The 22,500-nt window shown below is 61.3% G+C and overlaps 2 protein-coding genes and 1 long non-coding RNA gene across 5 annotated transcripts; 1 reads left to right on the top strand and 2 right to left on the bottom strand.

The window, feature by feature from the left end:
• The first annotated feature begins 42 nt into the window (after window positions 1–42).
• Window positions 43–20,294, top strand: LOC102088592 (serine/threonine-protein phosphatase 2A 65 kDa regulatory subunit A alpha isoform). Its single transcript, XM_065048330.1, is given in 16 exon segments — window positions 43–201; window positions 1,527–1,617; window positions 1,887–1,987; window positions 3,246–3,478; window positions 5,386–5,437; window positions 5,439–5,534; window positions 6,353–6,508; window positions 7,525–7,639; window positions 8,343–8,413; window positions 9,139–9,273; window positions 12,305–12,478; window positions 14,098–14,158; window positions 15,155–15,309; window positions 18,232–18,374; window positions 19,158–19,249; window positions 20,152–20,294. Coding segments are annotated over 16 exon segments (1,770 nt in total). The 5' UTR covers window positions 43–123; the 3' UTR covers window positions 20,169–20,294.
• LOC135578119 (uncharacterized) lies at window positions 15,847–16,532 on the bottom strand. 3 transcript variants are annotated; one of them, XR_010469453.1, is made up of 3 exons: window positions 16,449–16,532; window positions 16,176–16,292; window positions 15,847–15,923 (listed from the first exon to the last, which is right to left on the bottom strand). It is a non-coding gene; the product is annotated as an uncharacterized LOC135578119 (long non-coding RNA). The 3 variants fall into 3 exon arrangements; XR_010469451.1 differs by lacking the exon at window positions 16,449–16,532 and adding an exon at window positions 16,391–16,439; XR_010469452.1 differs by lacking the exons at window positions 15,847–15,923; window positions 16,449–16,532 and adding exons at window positions 15,981–16,078; window positions 16,391–16,439 and having other exon boundaries at window positions 16,118–16,292.
• A 239-nt stretch (window positions 20,295–20,533) lies between the features above and the next one.
• On the bottom strand, window positions 20,534–22,275 carry ETHE1 (ETHE1 persulfide dioxygenase). Its single transcript, XM_065048332.1, has 3 exons — window positions 22,063–22,275; window positions 21,404–21,520; window positions 20,534–20,709 (listed from the first exon to the last, which is right to left on the bottom strand). The coding sequence occupies exons 1-3, from the start codon at window positions 22,223–22,225 to the stop codon at window positions 20,657–20,659; spliced, it is 333 nt and encodes a 110-aa protein (XP_064904404.1). The 5' UTR covers window positions 22,226–22,275; the 3' UTR covers window positions 20,534–20,656.
• Window positions 22,276–22,500: the final 225 nt, after the last annotated feature.

Raw genomic sequence — 22,500 nt, forward strand, 5'->3', positions numbered from 1 at the left:
GAGAGGCAAGGGACGGGCGCTGGGAGTGCGCCAGCCAATCAGAGCACGGGAGGCCCTGCAAGGGCGGGGCGGGCGGCCCCGTACGGCCCCTCGGAGCCGGGGCGGCGGCAGCGGGCGGACAAGATGGCGGCGGCGGACGGCGACGATTCGCTCTATCCCATCGCCGTCCTCATCGACGAGCTGCGCAACGAGGACGTGCAGGTACCGGCGAGCGGCCCCTCGGTTCCGCTTCCCCCGGGGGCCGGTCTTGGGTCCCCGGCTTCGCTCTGGACCCTCCGGGCGCCGCCGCCGCCCGGCGCTGCCATAATGGCGGCGGCGCGCTATGAAACGGCCGCTGTGGTTGGCTGCGGCGGCTGCCCCCCCTGAGGCGCGGGCCAATGGGGAGCGGCGTTACATATTTCTGAGGGGGGTCCTCATGCCCGACCCTCGCGGCGGTGGTGGGGATGAGAGGCGCAAGCTGATTGGTTCGCGGGCCTTGCATGATTCTGTGTGGGGGCTCCTGATTGGTCAGGACGCGCTGAAGGGGGAATTGCCCCCCCCAGGCTCCGCGGCGCCTCCTGCCGGCGGGGCCACTCGTCTCTCCCGCTGCCGACCAATGGGAGCGGGAGGACGAGCCGGCGGCGGCCGCCATTGGCCGGCGGGCGGCGTGGGCGTGGCGGTAGGTGCTCGCAGCCAATGGGGAGGCTCGTCTCTGCTGCGGCGGCGCTGCGGCGCCGTGAGACGAGGCTCCTTATTGGCTCAGGCGGGAGGGGGGCGGGTTTCTGCCACAGGAGGGTCTTTAGTTGCCACCATAGGGTCTTTATTTGCCCCATAGGATCTTTATTTGCCTCCATAAGGTTCTTTATTTCCCCCATAGAGTCTCTATTTACCCCCATAGGGTCCTTATTTGCCCCATATGATATTTACTTACCCCATAGGGTCTCTAATTATCCCCATAGGGTCTCTAATTACCCCCATAGGATCATTATTTGCCCTCATAGGATCTTTATTTGCCCCAGAGGGTCTTTATTTCCCCCCCAGGTTGGTTTGTTCCCCCCTAAAGGGTCTTTATTCCCCCCCAATGTGGTTTATTCCCCCCCCAATGTGGTTTATTCCCCCCAAAAGGGTCTTTATTCCCCCCCCAATGTGGTTTATTCCCCCCCCAATGTGGTTTATTCCCCCCCAATGTGGTTTATTTCCCCCCAATGTGGTTTATTCCCCCCAAAAGGGTCTTTATTCCCCCCCCAATGTGGTTTATTCCCCCCAGATGTGGTTTATTCCCCCCCCAATGTGGTTTATTCCCCCCAAAAGGGTCTTTATCCCCCCCCCAATGTGGTTTATTCGCCCCCCACTGTGGTTTATTCCCCCCCCACTGTGGTTTATTCCCCATATATATGGTTTATCCCCCTTTTATACGATTTATCCCCCCCCAAAAAGCTCTTTATTCCCCTTCTATATAATTTACCCCCCCAGGGGTGTATCCCCCCCCCATCCAGGGTATTTATCCCCCCCCGGGGGGCAATTCCTGACCCATTTCCCCCCCCCAGCTCCGTCTCAACAGCATCAAGAAGCTCTCAACCATCGCGCTGGCCCTGGGCGTCGAGCGCACGCGCAGCGAGCTCCTCCCCTTCCTCACCGGTAGCCAATGGGAGGGCCCCGAATCCTCCGGGGGGGTCCTATGGGTCGGGTGGGCGGGGTCAAGTTCATAAACCACGCCCCCAACCCCAACCCCTCTCCTTTAAACCAACACCCCCCCCTTTCCAATCCAACCACTTCAATGGGGTTTTAAGGGCAGTGGGCGGGGTTTAAAGGGGGTGGGTGGGGTTTAGGGGGGTGGGTGGGGTTTAGGGGGGTGGGCGGGGTTTAGGGGGGTGGGGGGTGACCCAAATGTCCCCCCATTGTCCCAGACACCATCTACGATGAGGACGAGGTGCTGCTGGCGCTGGCCGAGCAACTGGGGACCTTCACGGCGCTGGTGGGGGGACCCGAGTTCGTCCACTGTTTGCTGGTACTGGGGGGCACTGGGAGGACTGGGAGGGGGGGTGGGGGGCGCTGGGAGCACTGGGGGGGCACTGGGAGCACTGGGAGGGCACTGGGAGCACTGGGAGGGCACTGGGAGCACTGGGAGGTCCTCAGAGTGATGGTGGGGTCTTCATGGGGGACGTTGGGTTGGTTGATGTTGGGTTGGGTTGGGTGGGTCTTGGGGACATTAATGATGTCACTGGGGGTATCACCTTGTTGGGGTGACCCCTTGGGGACCCCATGGCCATTGGGGGGGACATTGGGGTCCTCAAAGTGACATTGGGGTCTTCATGGGGGACGTTGGGCTGGTTGACGTTGGGTTGAGTTGGTTGACGTTGGGTTGAGTTGGTTGACGTTGGGTTGGCTGGTTGACGTTGGGTTGGTTGACGTTGGGTTGGTTGACGTTGGGTTGGTTGACGTTGGGTTGGTTGACGCTGGGTTGGTTGACGCTGGGTTGGGCTGGTTGACGTTGGGTTGGGCTGGTTGATCTTGGGTTGGGTTGGTTGACCTTGGGTTGGGTTGGTTGATCTTGGGTTGGTTGGTCTTGGGTTGGGCTGGTTGGTCTTGGGTTGGGCTGATTGATGTTGGGTTGGGTTGGTTGACCTTGGGTTGGGCTGGTTGACCTTGGGTTGGGCTGGTTGGTCTTGGGTTGGGTTGGTTGACCTTGGGTTGGGCTGGTTGACCTTGGGTTGGGCTGGTTGACCTTGGGTTGGGTTGGTTGACCTTGGGTTGGGTTGGTTGACCTTGGGTTGGGCTGGTTGATCTTGGGTTGGGTTGGTTGATCTTGGGTTGGGTTGGTTGATCTTGGGTTGGTTGACCTTGGGTTGGGCTGGTTGGTCTTGGGTTGGGCTGATTGATGTTGGGTTGGGTTGGTTGACCTTGGGTTGGGTTGGTTGACCTTGGGTTGGGTTGGTTGACCTTGGGTTGGGTTGGTTGATCTTGGGTTGGGTTGGTTGATCTTGGGTTGGGTTGGTTGATCTTGGGTTGGGTTGGTTGATCTTGGGCTGGTTGACCTTGGGTTGGGCTGGTTGACCTTGGGTTGGGTTGGTTGATCTTGGGTTGGGTTGGTTGATCTTGGGTTGGGTTGGTTGACCTTGGGTTGGGCTGGTTGACCTTGGGTTGGGTTGGTTGATCTTGGGTTGGGTTGGTTGGATCTCGTGCTGCGTTTGGTGGATCTCAGGTTGGTTTTGGTGGCTCTTGGTGACATTTGATGCCACATACGACCCCGTTGTCCCTCCCCACAGCCCCCTCTGGAGAGCCTGGCCACGGTGGAGGAGACAGTGGTGCGGGACAAGGCGGTGGAGTCTCTACGCGCCGTGTCCCACGAGCACTCGCCCCCCGACCTGGAAGGTCACTTTGTCCCCCTGGTGAAGCGCCTGGCGGGCGGCGATTGGTTCACGTCGCGCACCTCGGCCTGCGGGCTCTTCAGCGTCTGCTACCCCCGCGTCTCCAGCCCCGTCAAGGCCGAGCTGCGACAGTAAGTGACGTCCCCCATGTCCCTGAGTCCTCCTTGGTGTCCTCAAGTCAACCATGGTGGCTCCAACCCAACCACAGTGTCCCCAAGTCAACCCTGGTGGCCCTACAGCAACTTTGGGTTGGGTTGTATTGAACCCAGGGTCTTCCCGTTGGGTTCTTGGGCTTCTCATTGGGTTTTGAGGTGGTTGTGATGGCCTCATAGAGTGTCCCCAACCCAACTATGGTGTCCCCATGTCAACCACGGTGTCCCCATGTCAACCACAGTGTCCCCAAGTCAACCTTGGTGGTCTCAAGTCAACGTTGGGTTGGGTTGAGTTGACCACAGGGTCTTCCCGTTGGGTTCTTGGGCTTCTCATTGGGTTATGAGGTGGTTGTGGTGACCCCATGGTAGGTCCCCAACCCTTCCATGGTGTCCCCAACCCAACCTGGATGTCCCCAAGTCAACCTTGATGTCACCAAGTCAGCCTTGATGGCCTCAAGTCAACGTTGAGTTGGGTTGAGTTGATCACAGGGTCTTCCCGTTGGGTTCTTGGGCTTCTCATTGGGTTTTGAGGTGGTTGTGATGGCCTCATAGAGTGTCCCCGACCCAACTATGGTGCCCCCATGTCAACCACGGTGTCCCCATGTCAACCACAGTGTCCCCAAGTCAACCTTGGTGGTCTCAAGTCAACGTTGAGTTGGGTTGTGTTGACCACAGGGTCTTCCCATTGGGTTCTTGCTCTTCTCATTGGTTCATGAGATGGTTGTGGTGGCCCCATGGCATGTCCCCAAGATTTCTATGGTGTCCCCAAGTCAACCATGATGGCTCCAACCCAACCACAGTGTCCCCATGTCAACCTTAGTGGCCTCCAGTCAACGTTGAGTTGGGTTGAGTTGACCACAGGGTCTTCCCGTTGGGTTCTTGGGCTTCTCATTGGGTTATGAGGTGGTTGTGGTGACCCCATGGTAGGTCCCCAACCCTTCCATGGTGTCCCCAACCCAACCTGGATGTCCCCAAGTCAACCTTGATGTCACCAAGTCAACCTTGATGGCCTCAAGTCAACATTGAGTTGGGTTGAGTTGACCACAGGGTCTTCTGGTTGGGTTTTTGAGCTTCTCATTGGGTTATGAGGTTGGTTGTGGTGACCCCGTGGTAGGTCCCCAACTTACCCATGGTGTCCCCAAGTCAACCATCGTGTCCCCAACCCAACCTGGATGTCCCCAAGTCAACCTTGGTGGCCTCAAGTCAACGTCGAGTTGGGTTGCGTTGACCATAGGGTCTTCTGGTTGGGTTCTTGCTCTTCTCATTGGTTCATGAGATGGTTGTGGTGACCATATGGGATGTCCTTGATGTCCCCAACCCAACCTTGATGTCTGTAACCCAACCTTGATGTCCCCAAGTCAACCACGATGGCACTTGGTATCATTTGGGTTGGGTTGATTTGACCACAGGGTCTTCCCGTTGGGTTCTTGCTCTTCTCATTGGTTCATCAGGTGGTTGTGGTGACCCCATAGAGTGTCCCCAGGTCAACCTTGGTGTCCCCAGGTCAACCTTGGTGTCCCCAAGTCAACCTTGGTGGCCTCAACCCAACCTTGATGTCCTCAAGTCAAACTTGGTGACCAACAGGGAGCTTTGGGTTGGGTTGGGTTGGACTCAGGGTCTTCCCTTTGGGTTCTTGCTCTTCTGATTGGTTCATAGTGTGGTTGTGGTGACCCCATGGTAGGTCCCCAACCCAACCTTGATGTCCCCAACCCAACCTTGATGTCCCCAACCCAACCTTGATGTCCCCAAGTCAACGTTGGGTTGGCTCGCGTTGACCACAGGGTCTTCTCGTTGGGTTCTTGCTCTTCTCATTGGTTCATGAGGGGGTTGTGGTGACCCCAGGGTGTCCCCAAAGTGTCCCCACGATGTCCCCGTGATGTCCCCAGGTACTTCCGCAACCTCTGCTCGGACGACACCCCCATGGTTCGCCGCGCGGCCCGCCTCCAAACTGGGCGAGTTCGCCAAAGTGCTGGAGCTGGAGCACGTCAAGAGCGAGATCATCCCCATGTTCAGCAGCCTGGCGGCCGACGAGCAGGTGGGCGGGGCCCGGACGCCTGGGTTCCCCCTTCCCCCGGACGCCTGGGTCCTCTCCCGGATGTTTGGGTCCCCCCTTGAACTCCTGGGTCCCCCGCCGAACTCCTGGGTCCCTCCTGAATTCCTGGGTTCCCCACAAAGTCCTGGGTTCCATCCCTATCACTTGGACTCCTGGGTCCCTCCCCGGACTCCTGGGTCCTTCCCGAACGCCTGGGTCCTGTCCAAGCACCTGAGTTCCCCCTGAACTCCTGGGTCCCTTCCAGACACCTGGGTCACCCCCCCGAACTCTTGGGTCCTTCCTCAAAAGCCTGGGTCCCCTCTCAAGCTCCTGGGTCTCTCCCGGACGCCTGGGTCCCCTGTCAAGCTCCTGGGTCCCTCCCGAACGCCTGGGTCCCTCCTGATCTCCTGGGTCCCCTCCCAGATGCCTGGGTCCATTGGGGCACTCCTGGGTCCCTCCCTGAGCTCCTGGGTCCCTCCCTGCACTCCTGAGTCCCTCCCGGATGCCTGGGTCCCTCTCTGAACTCCTGGGTCCCTCCCGAACTCCTGGGTCCCCCTGCAACCCCCCCCAAAAAATCCCTGTGGGAGCCCAAACCCGCCCGTTCCCCCCCAATTTGCCTCGGTGCAACACCACTTCCGGTCCCCCCAAGCACCTCGGTGCCACCTCTAAACCTCCCCCCCACTGCCCCTGCGGCCCTGAACTTTGGTTCCGCCCCCCAACTTTTTGGTTCCGCCCCCAACTTTTTAGTCCCACCCTCCCCGAACTCCTGGGTCCCTCCCCGAACTCCTGGGTCCCTCCCCGAACTCCTGGGTCCCCCGCAGGACTCGGTGCGCCTCCTGGCGGTGGAGGCGTGCGTGAGCATCGCGCAGCTGCTGCCGCAGGAGGAGCTGGAGCCGCTGGTGATGCCCACGCTGCGCCAGGCGGCCGAGGACAAGTCCTGGAGGGTGCGCTACATGGTGGCCGACAAGTTCACCGAGGTGGGGACACTTTGGGGACACTTTTTGGGGGGAGTTTGGGGCACTTTGGGGACATTAGGGGACACTTTGGGGCATTTGGAGGCAGTTTGGGGAGACCTAGGGACACCCTATGGACATTGTGGGGGTGGTTGGGGACACATTGGGGGACACTTTGGGGACATTACAGGACATTTTGACACATTTTGGGGCGTTTGGAGACAGTTTGGGGACATTTGGGGACAATAAAGGACATTTTGGGGTGTTTGGAGACAGTTTGGGGACATTTGGGGACATTTTGGGGACACTAAAGGACATTTTGGGGTGTTTGGAGACAGTTAAGGGACATTTTGGGGGCACATTGGTGACATTAAAAGGCATTTGGGGACGTTTTAAGGAGGATTTGGGCGGCTTTGGGACATTGTGGGGATGCTTGGGGACACATTTGGGACGTTAAAGGATATTTGGGGACATTTAGGGAACAATTTGGGGCGTTTTGGGGTCAGTTCGGGGCAGTTTTGGGGCCATTTTTGGCTGGTTTGGGGACACTTTGGGGACATTTGTTGACATTGAGGGGACATTAAAGACCCTTTGGGGACAGTTTGAGACATTCTGGGACATTTGGGGACATTGGGAGACACTGAGGAGACACTTTGGGGACATATATGGATGTTTTGGGACGTTTTGGGGACACATTTGGGGCCATTAAAGGACATTTGGGGACAGTTTGGGCCCATTTTGGGGCCACTTTGGGGGTTTTTTGGGGCCATTTTTGCCCAGTTTGGGGCCACTTAAGGACATTTGGGGCCAATTAGAGGCACTTTGGGGACATTTAAAGACCCTTTGGGGACATTTTGGGACAATTTGGGGTCATTTGGGGACATTCAGAGCCGCTTTGGGGTGGGTTCGGAGCCATTTGGGGCCTTTTTGGGGCTATTTTGGGCCATTTTAGTGCGATTTTCACGGGGTTTTTTGGGGGGGTGACCCCGGGTGACCCTTGGGGACACTTTGGGGACCCCTCCGTGACCTTTGACCCCCAGCTCCAACGCGCCGTTGGCCCCGAAATCACCAAATCCGACCTGGTCGGCGCTTTCCAGAGTCTGATGAAGGATTGCGAGGCTGAGGTGCGGGCAGCCGCCTCGCACAAGGTCAAAGGTCAGTGCAGGACGCCTGGGTCCCCTCCCGAACTCCTGGGTCCCTCCCTGAACTCCTGGGTCCCTCCCGAACTCCTGGGTCCCTCCCAACCCCCCACCAAAAAACTCCCCCTAGAGCCCCAAACCGCCCGTTTCCGGTCCCATTTGCCTCGGTGCAACATCATTTCCGGTCCTCCCAGGCGCCTCGGTGTCACCTCCAAACCTCCCCCCCTCAGCCCCCGCGACTCTGAATTTTGGTTCCGCCCCCAACATTTTGGTTCCGCCCCCAACTCCTGGATTCTTCCCGAACTCTTGGGTCCCTCCCGGATGCCTGGGTCCCTCCCAAACTCCTGGGTTCCCTCCTGAACTCCTGGGTCCGTGGGGCACTCCTGGGTCCCTCCTAAACTGCTGGGCCTACCCCAGATGCCTGGGTCCCCTATTTGGGTCCCTCTCCCGCACTCCTGGGTCCCTCTCCCGCACTCCTGGGTCCATCCCAAACTCCTGGGTCCCTTGGGGCACTCCTGGCTTCCCCCCCGGACGCCTGGGTCCCTCCCTATGTCCCCAACACCAAACTACCAGTTTTTGGGGCCAAATCCGCTCAGTTTGGGCCCCAAATCTGGGGGTTTGGGGTGGGGGACAAAGCTCAACTTGTCCCCAAGGGTCCCCCTGGTGTCCCCAAGGGCTGTTGTCCCCAACCTGTTGTCACTTTGTCACTTTGTCCCCAGAGTTCTGCGAGAATTTGTCACCCGACTGTCGCGAGGCCGTGATCATGGGCCAGATCCTGCCCTGCATCAAGGTGGGGACATTGCGGACACCATGGGGACACTTGGGGACATGGGGGGGAAGAAAGGGACATCCTGACACCCCCATGCCCCCCAATGTCTCCCTGTCCTTTTGTCCCCATGTTTCTATGTCGCCCATGTTCCCCCACATCCCCCAGTATACCCCAATGTCCCCCCATATCCCCCCATGTCCCCATATCCCATTGGCCCCACATCCTCCCCAATGTCCCCCCGTGTCCCCTTGTCCCCACATCCCAAATGTCCCCATGTCCCCCCATGTCCCCATATCCCAAATGTCCCCATGTCCCCCCATGTCCCCACATCCCAAATGTCCCCATGTCCCCCCATGTCCCCATATCCCCACATCCCCCAGTGTCCCCCTGTCCCCACGTCCCCATGTCCCCCCATGTCCCCATATCCCAAATGTCCCCATGTCCCCATATCCCCCCGTGTCCCCCTGTCTGTCCCCCATGTCCTCATGTCCCCACATCCCCCAATGCCCCATGTCCCTATGTCCCCATATCCCCGCATGTCCCCAATGTCCCCTTTTGTGTCCCCAGTGTCCCCATGTCCCCAGGGTCCCTATGTCCCCAATGTCCCCATGTCCCCAATGTCCCCTTGTCTGTCCCCATGTCCCCAGTGCCCCCGTGTCCCCAATGTCCCCATATCCCCATGTCCACCTGTCTGTCCCCATGTCCCCCTGTCTGTCCTCATGTCCCCAATGTCCCCATGTCCCCAGGAACTGGTTTCTGACGCCAACCAACACGTCAAGTCCGCTCTGGCCTCGGTCATCATGGGACTGTCCCCGATCCTGGGCAAGGACAACACGGTGGAGCATCTGCTGCCCCTGTTCCTCGCGCAGCTCAAGGACGAGGTGGGGACACTCTGGGGACACTTTGGGGACACCTTAGGGACAGTTTAGGAACATTTGGAGACACTTTGGGGGCATTTGAAGACACATTAGGGACATTTGGGGACACTTTGGGGGGCTCCAGGGGCACCCTGGGGACACTTAGGGGGACACTTTGTGGACACTTTGAGACCATCTGGGGACACTGGGAGACTCTGGTGACATTTGGGGACATTTTAGGACTAGTTTGGGGACACTCTGAGGACATTTGGAGAGATTTTAGGGACACTTAGGGACAATTTGGGGACATTTTAGGATCATTTTGGGGACATTTTGGGTCCCCCCCATGAATGGGCCCCGTGGGAACCGGGAATCCCCATGAATGGACCCCGTGGGAACTGGGAACCCCCATGAATGGGCCCCATGGGAACTGGGAATCCCCATGAATGGGCCCCATGGGAACTGGGAACCCCCATGAATGGGCCCCATGGGAACTGGGAATCCCCATGAATGGGCCCCATGGGAACCGGGAATCCCCATGAATGGGCCCCATGGGAACCGGGAATCCCCATGAATGGGCCCCATGGGAACTGGGAATCCCTATGAATGGGCCCCGTGGGAACTGGAACCCCCATGAATGGACCCCATGGGAACCGGGAATCCCCATGAATGGGCCCCATGGAAACAGGGAACCCCCATGAATGGGCCCCATGGGAACAGGGAACCCCCATGAATGGGCCCCATGGGAACTGGGAACCCCCATGAATGGGCCCCATGGGAACTGGGAATCCCCATGAATGGGCCCCATGGAAACAGGGAATCCCCATGAATGGGCCCCGTGGGAACTGGGAATCCCCATGAATGGACCCCATGGGAACCGGGAATCCCCATGAATGGGCCCCATGGGAACAGGGAATCCCCATGAATGGGCCCCGTGGGAACTGGGAATCCCCATGAATGGACCCCATGGGAACCGGGAATCCCCATGAATGGGCCCCATGGAAACAGGGAACCCCCATGAATGGGCCCCATGGGAACAGGGAACCCCCATGAATGGGCCCCATGGGAACTGGGAACCCCCATGAATGGGCCCCATGGGAACCGGGAATCCCCATGAATGGGCCCCATGGAAACAGGGAATCCCCATGAATGGGCCCCGTGGGAACTGGGAATCCCCATGAATGGACCCCATGGGAACCGGGAATCCCCATGAATGGGCCCGATGGGAACAGGGAACCCCCATGAATGGGCCCCATGGGAACTGGGAACCCCCATGAATGGGCCCCGTGGGAACTGGGAACCCCCATGAATGGGCCCCATGGGAACCGGGAACCCCCATGAATGGGCCCCATGGGAACAGGGAACCCCCATGAATGGGCCCCATGGGAACTGGGAACCCCCATGAATGGGCCCCGTGGGAACTGGGAATCCCCATGAATGGGCCCGATGGGAACTGGAACCCCCATGAATGGACCCCATGGGAACCGGGAATCCCCATGAATGGGCCCCATGGAAACAGGGAACCCCCATGAATGGGCCCCATGGGAACAGGGAACCCCCATGAATGGGCCCCATGGGAACTGGGAACCCCCATGAATGGGCCCCATGGGAACTGGGAATCCCCATGAATGGACCCCATGGGAACCGGGAATCCCCATGAATGGGCCCCATGGAAACAGGGAATCCCCATGAATGGGCCCCGTGGGAACTGGGAATCCCCATGAATGGACCCCATGGGAACCGGGAATCCCCATGAATGGGCCCGATGGGAACAGGGAACCCCCATGAATGGGCCCCATGGGAACTGGGAACCCCCATGAATGGGCCCCGTGGGAACTGGGAACCCCCATGAATGGGCCCCATGGGAACCGGGAACCCCCATGAATGGGCCCCATGGGAACAGGGAACCCCCATGAATGGGCCCCATGGGAACTGGGAACCCCCATGAATGGGCCCCGTGGGAACTGGGAATCCCCATGAATGGGCCCGATGGGAACAGGGAACCCCCATGAATGGGCCCCATGGGAACTGGGAACCCCCATGAATGGACCCCATGGGAACTGGGAACCCCCATGAATGGGCCCCGTGGGAACTGGGAACCCCCATGAATGGACCCCATGGGAACAGGGAACCCCCATGAATGGACCCCATGGGAACTGGGAACCCCCATGAATGGACCCCATGGGAACTGGGAATCCCCATGAATGGGCCCCATGGGAACCGGGAACCCCCATGAATGGGCCCCATGGGAACAGGGAACCCCCATGAATGGGCCCCATGGGAACTGGGAATCCCCATGAATGGACCCCATGGGAACCGGGAATCCCCATGAATGGACCCCATGGGAACAGGGAACCCCCATGAATGGACCCCATGGGAACTGGGAACCCCCATGAATGGACCCCATGGGAACTGGGAATCCCCATGAATGGGCCCCATGGGAACCGGGAACCCCCATGAATGGGCCCCATGGGAACAGGGAACCCCCATGAATGGGCCCCATGGGAACTGGGAATCCCCATGAATGGACCCCATGGGAACCGGGAATCCCCATGAATGGGCCCCATGGGAACTGGGAATCCCCATGAATGGACCCCATGGGAACCGGGAATCCCCATGAATGGGCCCCATGGGAACTGGGAATCCCCATGAATGGACCCCATGGGAACTGGGAATTCCCATGAATGGGCCCCGTGGGAACTGGGAATCCCCATGAATGGGCCCCGTGGGAACCACAACCCCCATGAATGGGCCCCATGGGAACTGGGAATCCCCATGAATGGGCCCCGTGGGAACAGGGAACCCCCATGAATGGACCCCGTGGGAACTGGGAATCCCCATGAATGGGCCCCATGGGAACCACAACCCCCATGAATGGCCCCCGTGGGAACCACAGCCCCATGAATGGGTGGCTGAACATCAGCTCCAACCCAGCCCATTCCCTCCCAGTTTCCCCCCAGTATCTCCCCAGTATCCCCCAGTATCCCCCAGCCTCCCCCCGTGGGTCCCTCCCCGGCGTCCCCCCGACGTCCCCGCGCTGTCCGTCTGTCCGCAGTGTCCCGAGGTCCGTCTGAACATCATCTCCAACCTGGACTGCGTGAACGAGGTGATCGGCATCCGGCAGCTCTCGCAGTCGCTGCTCCCGGCCATCGTGGAACTGGCCGAGGACGCCAAGTGGCGCGTGCGCTTGGCCATCATCGAGTACATGCCGCTGCTGGCCGGGCAACTGGTGAGACTGGGAGGCACTGGGATGAACTGGGAGGCACTGGGAGGGTGATATGGGGCAGGATGGGGGCACTGGGAGGCACTGGGATGAACTGGAAGGCACTGGGGTGAACTGGGAGGCACTGAGAGGGTGATATGGGGCAGTATGGGGGCACTGGGAGGCACTGGGATGAACTGGGAGGCACTGGGGTGAACTGGGAGGATGATATGGGGCAGTATGGGGTCACTTCTGTCGGGTACTGGGAGGGACTGGGAGGCACTGGGATGAACTGGGAGGCACTGGGAGGGTGATATGGGGCAGTATGGGGGCACTGGGAGGCACTGGGATGAACTGGGAGGCACTGGGATGAACTGGGAGGCACTGGGAGGGTGATATGGGGCAGGATGGGGGCACTGGGAGGCACTGGGAAGCACTGGGAGGCACTGGGATGAGTTGGGAGGATGATATGGGGCAGTATGGGGTCACTTCTGTCAGGGACTGGGAGGGACTGGGATAGACTGGGATGAACTGGGAGGCACTGGGAGGGTGATATGGGGCAGTATGGGGGCACTGGGAGGCACTGGGATGAACTGGGAGGCACTGGGGTGAACTGGGAGGCACTGAGAGGGTGATAGGGGGCAGTATGGGGGCTCTGGGAGGCACTGGGATGAACTGGGAGGCACTGGGGTGAACTGGGAGGCACTGGGATGAACTGGGAGGCACTGGGAGGGTGATATGGGGCAGTATGGGGGCACTGGGAGGCACTGGGATGAACTGGGAGGCACTGGGATGAACTGGGAGGCACTGGGAGGGTGATATGGGGCAGGATGGGGGCACTGGGAGGCACTGGGATGAACTGGGAGGCACTGGGATGAGTTGGGAGGATGATATGGGGCAGTATGGGGTCACTTCTGTCAGGGACTGGGAGGGACTGGGATAGACTGGGATGAACTGGGAGGCACTGGGAGGGTGATATGGGGCAGTATGGGGGCACTGGGAGGCACTGGGATGAACTGGGAGGCACTGGGATGAACTGGGAGGCACTGGGAGAGACTGGGATGAACTGGGAGGGTGATATGGGGCAGTATGGGGGCACTGGGAGGCACTGGGATGAACTGGGAGGCACTGGGAGGGTGATACGGGGCAGGATGGAGGCACTGGGAGGCACTGGGATGAACTGGGAGGCACTGGGATGAACTGGGAGGCACTGGGAGAGACTGGGATGAACTGGGAGGGTGATATGGGGCGGTATGGAGGCACTGGGAGGCACTGGGATGAACTGGGAGGCACTGGGAGGGTGATACGGGGCAGGATGGAGGCACTGGGAGGCACTGGGATGAACTGGGAGGCACTGGGATGAACTGGGAGGCACTGGGAGGGTGATATGGGGCAGGATGGGGAGGTACTGGGAGGGTACTGGGATGAACTGGGAGGCACTGGGAGAGACTGGGATAGACAGGGAATTGGGATATACTGGGTTCAAGTGGGAGCATGATCCCATACTGGGATGAACTGGGAAGGACTGGGAGGGGCCGCTGCTCTCTCTTGGGCACTTACTGGTTCATACTGGTTCATGCTGGTTCATACTGGTTCATACTGGTTTATACTGGTTCATACTGGTTTATACTGGTTTTACCCCCCAGGGTGTGGAGTTTTTCGATGAGAAACTGAACTCGCTCTGTATGGCCTGGCTGGTGGATCACGGTGAGCCCGGACGCCTGGGTCCCCCCGAACTCCTGGGTCCCTTCCCGAACTCCTGGGTTCCCTCCCGGACGCCTGGGTCCCCTCCTGAACTCCTGGGTTCCCACCCGGATACCTGGGTCCCTTCCCGAACTCCTGGGTCCCTTCCCGAACTCCTGGGTCCCCTTCCGAACTCCTGGGACCCTCCTGGGCATGTTACTGGGAGTTACTGGGAGCCACAGGGGGTTACTGGGAGCTACTGGTTTCCTATTGAGGGAGTTACTGGGAGATACTGGGAGCTACTGGGAGCCATAGGGAGTTACTGGTGACCATAGGGGGTTACTGGGAGCCATAGGGGGTTACTGGGAGTTACTGGTTTCCTACTGAGGGACTTACTGGGAGTTACTGGTGACCATAGGGGGTTACTGGGAGCTACTGGGAGCCATATGGGGTTACTGGGGGTTACTGGTTTCCTACTGAGGGACTTACTGGGAACTATAGGGGGTTACTGGTGACCATAGGGGGTTACTGGGAGATACTGGTGACCATAGGGGGTTACTGGGAGTTACTGGGAGCCATAGGGGGTTACTGGGAGCCATAGGGAGTTACTGGGGGTTACTGGGAGCCATAGGGGGTTACTGGGAGTTACTGGGAGCCATAGGGGGTTACTGGGAGCCATAGGGGGTTACTGGGAGTTACTGGGAGCCATAGGGGGTTACTGGGAGTTACTGGGAGCCATAGGGGGTTACTGGGAGCTATAGGAGGTTACTGGGAGCCATAGGGGGTTACTGGGGGTTACTGGGGGTTACTGGGAGCCATAGGGAGTTACTGGGAGCCATAGGGGGTTACTGGGAGTTACTGGGAGCCATAGGGGGTTACTGGGAGCTATAGGAGGTTACTGGGAGCCATAGGGGGTTACTGGGGGTTACTGGGGGTTACTGGGAGCTCTGGGGGGGTTCCTGCTGCCCCAGTTTGAGCCGACTGGTCAGACTGGTGTGACTGGTGCCCCTCCCCCCCCAGTTTACGCCATCCGCGAGGCCGCCACCAGTAACCTGCGCAAACTGGTGGAGCGCTTCGGGCAGGACTGGGCGCAGGGCACCATCGTGCCCAAGGTGCTGGCCATGGCCGGGGACCCCAACTACCTGCACCGCATGACCACGCTGTTCTGCATCAACGTGAGCCCAGCGCCGGGGTCCCTCCCTGACACCTGGGTCCCTTGGGGCACTCCTGGGTCCCCCCCGAACTCCTGGGTCCCTTGGGGCACTCCTGGGTCCCTCCCGAACGCCTGGGTCCCTCCCAGACACCTGGGTCCCTTGGGGCACTCCTGGGTCCCTCCCGAACACCTGGGTCCCTTGGGGCACTCCTGGGTCCCTCCCAGATACCTGGGTCCCTTGGGGCACTCCTGGGTCCCTCCCGAACTCCTGGGTCCCTCCCAGATACCTGGGTCCCTTGGGGCACTCCTGGGTCCCTCCCGAACTCCTGGGTCCCTCCCAGACGCCTGGGTTCCTTGGGGCACTCCTGGGTCCCTCCCGAACTCCTGGGTCCCTCCCAGACGCCTGGGTCCCTCCCGGACACCAGGGTCCCTTGGGGCACTCCTGGGTCCCTCCCAGACACCTGGGTCCCTTGGGGCACTCCTGGGTCCCTCCCGGACTCCTGGGTCCCTCCCAGACGCCTGGGTCCTTTTGGACACTCCTGGGTCCCTTTGGGCACTCCTGGGTCCCTCCCGAACTCCTGGGTCCCTCCCAGACACCTGGGTCCCTTGGGGCACTCCTGGGTCCCTCCCGAACGCCTGGGTCCCTCCCAGACGCCTGGGTCCCTTGGGGCACTCCTGGGTCCATCCCGGACTCCTGGGTCCCTCCCAGACGCCTGGGTCCCTTTGGACACTCCTGGGTCCCTTTGGGCACTCCTGGGTCCCTCCCGAACTCCTGGGTCCCTCCCTGACACCTGGGTCCCTTGGGGCACTCCTGGGTCCCTCCCAGACACCTGGGTCCCTTGGGGCACTCCTGGGTCCCTCCCGAACTCCTGGGTCCCTCCCTGACACCTGGGTCCCTTGGGGCACTCCTGGGTCCCTCCCAAACACCTGGGTCCCTTGGGGCACTCCTGGGTCCCTCCCGAACGCCTGGGTCCCTTGGGGCACTCCTGGGTCCCTCCCGGACACCTGGGTCCCTTGGGGCACTCCTGGGTCCCTCCCAAACTCCACATGACCACGCTGTTCTGCATCAACGTGAGCCCAACGCCGGGGTCCCTCCCGGACGCCGGGGTCCCTTGGGGCACTCCTGGGTCCCTCCCGAACGCCTGGGTCCCTCCCAGACACCTGGGTCCCTTGGGGCACTCCTGGGTCCCTCCCGAACTCCTGGGTCCCTTGACGCACTCCTGGGTCCCTCCCAGATACCTGGGTCCCTTGGGGCACTCCTGGGTCCCTCCCTGACACCTGGGTCCCTTGGGGCACTCCTGGGTCCCTCCCGAACTCCCGGGTCCCTTGGGGCACTCCTGGGTCCCTCCCGAACACCTGGGTCCCTCCCAGACACCTGTGTCCCTTTGGGCACTCCTGGGTCCCTTGGGGCACTCCTGGGTCCCTCACGAACTCCTGGGTCCCTCCCTGACACCTGGGTCCCTTGGGGCACTCCTGGGTCCCTCCCTGACACCTGGGTCCCTCCCAAAGTGCTGGGTCCCTTGGGGCACTCCTGGGTCCCTTGGGGCACTCCTGGGTCCCTCCCAAACTCCACATGACCACGCTGTTCTGCATCAACGTGAGCCCAGCGCCGGGGTCCCTCCCGGATGCCGGGGTCCCTTGGGGCACTCCTGGGTCCCTCCCGAACGCCTGGGTCCCTCCCAGACACCTGGGTCCCTTGGGGCACTCCTGGGTCCCTCCCGAACTCCTGGGTCCCTTGACGCACTCCTGGGTCCCTCCCGAACTCCTGTTTCCCTTGGGGCACTCCCGTGCCCATGGGGCACTCCTGGGTCCCCTGGGGCACTCCTGGGTCCATGGGGCACTCCTGGGTCCGCAGGTGCTGTCGGAGGTGATGGGGCAGGAGGTGACGCGGCAGCAGCTCCTCCCTGGGGCACTCCTGGGTCCATTCTGGGGTTTATGGGGCACTCCTGGGTCCCCTGGGGCACTCCTGGGTCCATGGGGCACTCCTGGGTCCGCAGGTGCTGTCGGAGGTGGTGGGGCAGGAGGTGACGCGGCAGCAGCTCCTCCCTGGGGCACTCCTGGGTCCCCTGGGGCACTCCCGGGTCCATGGGGCACTCCTGGGTCCCCTGGGGCACTCCTGGGTCCATGGGGCACTCCTGGGTCCGCAGGTGCTGTCGGAGGTGGTGGGGCAGGAGGTGACGCGGCAGCAGCTCCTCCCTGGGGCACTCCTGGGTCCCCTGGGGCACTCCTGGGTCCATTCTGGGGTTTTTGGGGCACTCCTGGGTCCCCTGGGGCACTCCCGGGTCCATGGGGCACTCCTGGGTCCGCAGGTGCTGTCGGAGGTGGTGGGGCAGGAGGTGACGCGGCAGCAGCTCCTCCCTGGGGCACTCCTGGGTCCATTCTGGGGTTTTTGGGGCACTCCCGGGTCCATGGGGCACTCCTGGGTCCCCTGGGGCACTCCTGGGTCCATGGGGCACTCCTGGGTCCGCAGGTGCTGTCGGAGGTGGTGGGGCAGGAGGTGACGCGGCAGCAGCTCCTCCCTGGGGCACTCCTGGGTCCCCTGGGGCACTCCTGGGTCCATTCTGGGGTTTTTGGGGCACTCCTGGGTCCCCTGGGGCACTCCTGGGTCCATGGGGCACTCCTGGGTCCGCAGGTGCTGTCGGAGGTGGTGGGGCAGGAGGTGACGCGGCAGCAGCTCCTCCCTGGGGCACTCCTGGGTCCCCTGGGGCACTCCCGGGTCCATGGGGCACTCCTGGGTCCCCTGGGGCACTCCTGGGTCCATGGGGCACTCCTGGGTCCGCAGGTGCTGTCGGAGGTGGTGGGGCAGGAGGTGACGCGGCAGCAGCTCCTCCCTGGGGCACTCCTGGGTCCCCTGGGGCACTCCTGGGTCCATTCTGGGGTTTTTGGGGCACTCCTGGGTCCCCTGGGGCACTCCTGGGTCCATGGGGCACTCCTGGGTCCGCAGGTGCTGTCGGAGGTGGTGGGGCAGGAGGTGACGCGGCAGCAGCTCCTCCCCACCGCGCTGCGCATGGCGGGCGACGCCGTGGCCAACGTGCGCTTCAACGTGGCCAAGTCGCTGCAGCGCATCGGGCCCGTGCTGGACCAGGGGTGAGACACCAGTACAAACCAGTATAGACCAGTATGGACCAGTATGGACCAGTATGGACCAGTACGGACCAGTACGGACCAGTACAGACTGGGATATGTGCCATAGACTGGGCTCCCAGTGCACCCACAGCACATCAGGTCTGTGCTGGACTAGGGGTGAGACACCAGTATGGACCAGTATAGACCAGTATGGACCAGTACAGACCAGTATGGACCAGTATAGACTGGGATATGTGCCATAGACTGGGCTCCCAGTGCACCCACAGCACATCAGGTCTGTGCTGGACTAGGGGTGAGACACCGGTATGGACCAGTATAGACCAGTATGGACCAGTATAAACCAGTATGGACCAGTATAGACCAGTATAAACCAGCATAGACCAGTATAAACCAGCATGGACCAGTATAGACCAGTATGGACTGGTATAAACCAGTACAGACCAGTATAGACTGGGATATCTGCCATAGACTGGGCTCCCAGTGCACCCAGTGTGTGTGTCCCCATTGTCCCCATATCCCCCATATTCCCATTGTCCCCCCATTATTCCCCATGTCCCCATTGTCCCCATTATCCCCATGTCCCAGTGACCCTGAGTGACCCCCAGGGTCCTAAAGCCCTCCCAGTGATCCCCGGGGTCCTAGTGCCCCCCACTGCCCCCAAGTCATATCCCCATGTCCTTGTATCCCCCCCAATGTCCCCATTGTCCTCGATGTCCCCATTGTCCCCAATGTCCCCATTGTCCCCGATGTCCCCAATGTCCCCATTGTCCCCGATGTCCCCAGGACGCTGCAGACGGAGGTGAAGCCGGTGCTGGAGAAGCTGACGCAGGATCAGGACGTGGACGTCAAGTATTTCGCCCAGGAGGCGCTGAGCGGTGAGGGGACAATGGGGACACTGGGGACAATGGGGACACTGGGGGGACATGGGGACATTGGGGGACATGGGGGCAATGGGGGCAATGGGGGGATATGGGGACAAGGGGACAATGAGGGACATGGGGACAATGGGGGCAATGGGGACATTGGGGGCAATGGGGGGATATGGGGACAAGGGGACAATGGGGGACATGGGGACAATGGGGGCAATGGGGACATTGGGGGCAATGGGGGGATATGGGGACAAGGGGACAATGGGGGACATGGGGACATTGGGGACAATGGGGGGACATGGGGACAATGGGGGCAATGGGGACATTGGGGGCAATGGGGGGATATGGGGACAAGGGGACAATGGGGGACATGGGGACAATGGGGACATTGGGGGCAATGGGGGGATATGGGGACATGGGGACAATGGGGGACATGGGGACAATGGGGGCAATGGGGACATTGGGGGCAATCGGGGGATATGGGGACAAGGGGACAATGGGGGACATGGGGACAATGGGGGGATATGGGGCAATGGGGACAATGGGGGACATGGGGACAATGGGGACATTGGGGACAATGGGGGGACATGGGGACAATGGGGCAATGGGGACATTGGGGGCAATGGGGGGATATGGGGACAAGGGGACAATGGGGGACATGGGGACATTGGGGACAATGGGGGGACAATGGGGGGACATGGGGAATAATGGGGGGACATGGGGACAATGGGGACAATGGGGGGACATGGGGAATAATGGGGGGACATGGGACAATGGGGATAATGGGGACATGGGGACATTGGGGGCACACAGGGACATTGGGGACAATGGGGGGACAGGGGGATAATGGGGGGACATTGGGGACATGGGGCCACATTGGTGACCCCCGTGTCCCCTCCCCCGCCCAGTTCTTGCTCTGGCCTGACCCGCCGCCCCTCCCCCCACCCCCCGCATGCGAGCGGCGCCGCCGCCCCTCCCCCCACCGGCCCCTCCCCCCGCCCCTCGTTACCGCCTTATTCATTAATTATAACGAGTTGCGCCGTTAATGAAATGAGGACTCTCGTATCTGGGTCGGGGGGAACCCAGGCGTTCGGGAGGGACCCAGGAGTTCGGGAGGAGACCCAGGAATTCGGGGCGGAACCAAAAAGTAGGGGGCGGAACCAAAGTTCGCGGTCGCGGGGGCAGGGAGGGGGAGGTTTAGAGGTGGCACCGAGGCGCCAGGGGGACCGGAAGTGACGTTGCACCGAGGCAAATGGGGCGGAAACGAGTAGTTCGGGGCTCCCAGTTGGGTTTTGTTCATCCCGTTCGTTTATTTCATTTCAAGGGAGGGACCCAGGAGTTCGGGAGGGACCCAGGAGTGCGGGAGGGACCCAGGAATGCGGGAGGGGGCGTGTCCAGCGTCTGTGGGCGGGGCTAAGCGACGTCATCCTGGATCCCGCAGCGGAGATTGGCGGGAACGGCGACATCTGGGGGAGGGGAAGGGGCGGGGTTAGAGGGGACCCAGGAGTTCGGGAAAGGACCCAGGCGTCCGGGAAGGGACCCAGGAGTTCTGAGGGACCCAGGAGTTCTGAGGGACCCAGGAGTTCGGGAGGGGACCCAGGAGTTCGGGAGGGGACCCAGGAGTTCGGGAGAGGACCCAAATAGGGGACCCAGGAGTTCAGGAAGGGACCCAGGAGTTCGGGAAGGGACCCAGGAGTTCGGGAGGGGACCCAGGAGTTCGGAAAGGGATTATAGGGAGGGACCCAGGAGTTCAGGAAGGGACCCAGGAGTTCGGGAGGGGACCCAGGAGTTCGGGAAAGGGATTATAGGGGAGGGACCCAGGAGTTCAGGAAGGGACCCAGGCGGTCGGGAGGGACCAAGGAGTGCCCCAATGGATCCAGGTGTCTGGGAGGAACCCAGGAGTTGGGGAGGGACCCAGGAGTTCGGGAGGGACCCCAGGAGTGCCCCAGAGACTCAGGAGTTCGGGGGGGGACCCAGGAGTTCGGGAGGGACCCAGGAGTTCGGGAGGGGACCCAGGCGTCCGGGAAAGGAATTACAGGGGAGGGACCCAGGTGTTCAGGAAGAGACCCAGGTGTCCGGGAGGGACCCAGGAGTTCGGGAGGGACCCAGGAGTTCGGGAGGGACCCAGGAGTTCGGGAGGGGACCAGGCGTCCTGCGCACCCATGAGGCGGGGCCGGGGCAGCCCCAGCCCGTCCATCACGGTCACGAACTCGTCCAGACTCAGCGTCAAACGCGGGTTCAGCCGCTTCTCCTCCCCCACCGTGGACACCGTGTGACCTGCGGGGGAGGGGCAGCGCGGGGGGAGGGGTCAGGACCCCCCGACCCCCCCTGATCCCCAGCTGACCCCCCCATCGCCCCCCATAACCCCCAAACCTGCTCCCCAGAACTCCTGGGTCCCTCCACCCAAACTCCTGGGTCCATCCCCACCCCCCCAGTAACACCAAATCCCCCCTCCCGAACTCCTGGGTCCCCCCCCCAGAACTCCTGGGTCCCCTATTTGGATCCATCCCGAACTCCTGGGTCCCCTGTTTGGGTCCCTCCCGAACTCGTGGGTCCCTTTCCCAAACTCCTGGGTCCCCCCCGAACTCCTGGGTCCCCTATTTGTGTCCCTCCCGAACTCCTGGGTCCCTCCCCATCGTCCCCCATAATCACTAAATCTCCCCAAATCTGACCCCCTCCCCCAATATCTCCCCAATAACCCCCAAAGCTGTCCCCACCGAACTCCTGGGTCCCCTCCCGAACTCCTGGGTCCCCCACCGAACTCCTGGGTCCCCCCCCCCGAACTCCTGGGTCCCCCTCCCGAATTCCTGGGTCCCCACCGCAATAGTCGTGTCCGGGGTAAATGTGGCAGGTTTCGGGCAAAGTGAAGATTTGTTCATGGATGGAGCGGTACAGGGTGCGGGGGCAGCCTGCGGAGGTTACCATGGCAACGGTTACCATGGCAACGGGGCACCATGGCAACCGGGCACCTGCCTTCCCCATTCACCCCCGCCCCGCTTAACTGAATGGGGGGCGGCTCGGAACAGCGGTTGCCATGGCAACCGGGCACCATGGCAAACGCAGTTCCATTCACACACTCCCCCCCCCCCCCCCCCCCCCCGTAGTGAACTGAGCAGGGGGCAGCACGGAGCAGCCGTTGCTATGGCGACCGGTCACCATGGCAACCGCTATTCCATTCTCCTCCCCACTGCCCTCCGGTGAACCAAGTATCACCAGTGACTCCCAGTTCATCCAGTGACCCCCAGTCCATCCCAGTC

Source organism: Columba livia, unplaced genomic scaffold, assembly GCF_036013475.1.
Source record: "Columba livia isolate bColLiv1 breed racing homer unplaced genomic scaffold, bColLiv1.pat.W.v2 Scaffold_621, whole genome shotgun sequence".
In the NCBI taxonomy this organism is placed as follows: Eukaryota; Metazoa; Chordata; class Aves; order Columbiformes; family Columbidae; genus Columba; species Columba livia.

Bases quoted from the DNA above. Each gene is read 5' to 3' on its own strand.
- ETHE1 (XM_065048332.1), bottom strand. From the start codon at position 22,225: ATGGGGAAGGCAGGTGCCCGGTTGCCATGGTGCCCCGTTGCCATGGTA. The intron at 21,521-22,062 runs GTGGGGACCCAG...CCTCCCCCGCAG, and splicing joins CCCCGGACACGACTATTGCG to GTCACACGGTGTCCACGGTG. The intron at 20,710-21,403 runs GTGCGCAGGACG...CCCCTCCCCCAG, and splicing joins GCCCCGGCCCCGCCTCATGG to ATGTCGCCGTTCCCGCCAAT.